At 41.6% G+C, this 2,102-nt stretch overlaps 1 protein-coding gene across 1 annotated transcript; it reads right to left on the reverse strand.

The window, feature by feature from the left end:
* Positions 1 to 360: 360 nt before the first annotated feature.
* LOC101652598 (corepressor interacting with RBPJ 1-like) lies at positions 361 to 1,894 on the reverse strand. The gene is given in 2 exon segments (XM_045291570.1): positions 361 to 862; positions 865 to 1,894. Coding segments are annotated over 2 exon segments (1,386 nt in total). The 5' UTR covers positions 1,883 to 1,894; the 3' UTR covers positions 361 to 494.
* Positions 1,895 to 2,102: the final 208 nt, after the last annotated feature.

The raw sequence follows: 2,102 nt of genomic DNA on the forward strand, positions 1-2,102 counted from the left end.
TATGACAATTGAGCTGCATGCACACTCAATACCCTTTATGACTCCAGTTTCACTGTTATGATACTGGCAATGACTTCAGTGTAGACCAGGCCTATGTGGTGGACTTATTCACAGAGTTTTGTACCATAAGGAGCATGTTTTTTTTTTCCCCCAATGTACCATCATTCTTTTAATGGTATTTTGGAACAAAGAAAGTGCTACACAGTTCTCTGGGGTTTTTATCCAGGTTAGGGCATAAGAAACATTCATGAACAGAGGTTATTTCTACAGCCCTAAAATAGAATACTTACAAATACTCGCAAAATTCATTCTTATGGTATTTGTGTAGTTTTGAACTTGAAATGCTAGTTTACAGAGATGGAAAGTTAAAATAGAGCTTTTTTATTAGAAAGACAATAGTATATAATTTAGCCCTTACTGAAGGTATTCAATAAGACAGTGAAAATATTTTTCTTCCTGGGTAACATCACTTCTACTGTCTCTTTATTTTCTCTCTACTTTGGCTTCGTTCTCTGTGTCACTGTAGCATGCTTATCTCCTGAGTCTTCTCTGTGCATTTTTTCTCCTCGGTGTTTGTCAGTGCCATGGAACCTGGCGTCTTTTCTCCTGTGCTGCTCTTCGCTGGGGCTTGGCTGTGTCTGCTCGCTGACCTCCCTCTGCCTATAACCACTGTGACTGCGGCTCTGGCTTCTCCTGCTCCTCTCCTCCCTGCGCTGCCTCCTGCTACTCTCCTCCTTTCTTTCAGACCCTCTCTCCTGTGGGCTCTCAGTGTGGTTTCTGGCCTTGCTGTCCGAGGCAGAGTGGTTCCATTTGCTATTCTTTCTAGAACTCCCATGTTTTAAAGACTGAGGCTTTCTCCGTCTTTGTCCTTAATCCTGCGGTGACTGCTACAACGTTCTTCACAGGGTTTCCTCGTCCTAGACTTGGCTTTCTCTTCAATAACACTGCTGCTATACCACGAACGTTCCTTTTTCTTTCTTTTCTTACTTCTTTTTCTTTTTTCCTTGTTGTCACTCTCACTCTCACTGCTACTTTCTGAACTCTCGCTGGAGGAGGAAGAGGAGGAGGAAGAGGAGGAGGAGGAGGACGAAGAGGAAGAGGATTTGTTTTTATGCTTTTTGTGTTTACTTCTGCTCTTCTGAAGCTTTTTATTTTTTCTATCTTTTCTCCTTCGTTTCTTTTTCTTCTCAAGTCGATCCAATTTCCTGAGCAGTTTCTGTTTTTGTTTGGTGGTTAATGACTTTAAAAATTCCACTTCTGGATCTTCTTCACCCTCACTTGCAACATATTCCTGTGATGGATCATTTGCGGTCAAGTTTCTCCCCAGTACATTTCGTTTCAGTGCAAACCCACTGTTTCTCATCTCCACTATTAGCTCCGAGGGGTGCATCGATGGCCCTGAGCCATCAGTAGGAACAGAACTTGCATTGATTCCAGAGAGACCAAACAAAGGGCATTCTCGATCTGTATTGACATGGCCCCACTTGTGGCATTTAATACACCTCACATTTCGAACCTGAATACCAAAGGGCTGATCTCTGATGTTCATGTCATCTTTGGCATATTTTTCTCGTGGGGCTCCTTTCTGCCATTCAAATTTATATTCCGTTTCTCCTTCTATTTCTTCTTTCTCTTTGTTTTCTTTTTTAGCTCCTGGTGGAGCCTCATACATGAAATTAAGGCCATTCTTTACACGTTCATCTCCCATAAGCAATCTATTATCATATGATTCTTGTTCCTTAAGATACTGTTGCATTAATTCTTCTTGTTTCTTCTTATCATATAATATTTTCTGTTCTGCCATCCATACTTTTTTGATATTGGATTTGGAGGCGGGATGAAAGTCTTTCTTGCACATGAAGTTGTTGAAGGACTTCCCCATCTTGGAGTTCGAACCGGGGAAGGCAGCCTCTCTCCGATCGGGGACCAAATGTAAACAAACTTCCAAGGAGCATGTTTTTGTCTGAAACTGAGTTGTTTGACTTTCTTACACTCTAATACCTGTTTTGCTTATATTGTCAACAACATGTCTAGCTAAATAAGTCACGTGACTGGACGTTCTAATCCCCCAAACTGTGCGGATGACTCCAGAGGAATGGAAA

The sequence above is a fragment of the Echinops telfairi genome, unplaced genomic scaffold, assembly GCF_000313985.2.
Source record: "Echinops telfairi isolate 266 unplaced genomic scaffold, ASM31398v2 ScPeMD7_70;HRSCAF=299, whole genome shotgun sequence".
NCBI lineage: Eukaryota > Metazoa > Chordata > Mammalia > Afrosoricida > Tenrecidae > Echinops > Echinops telfairi.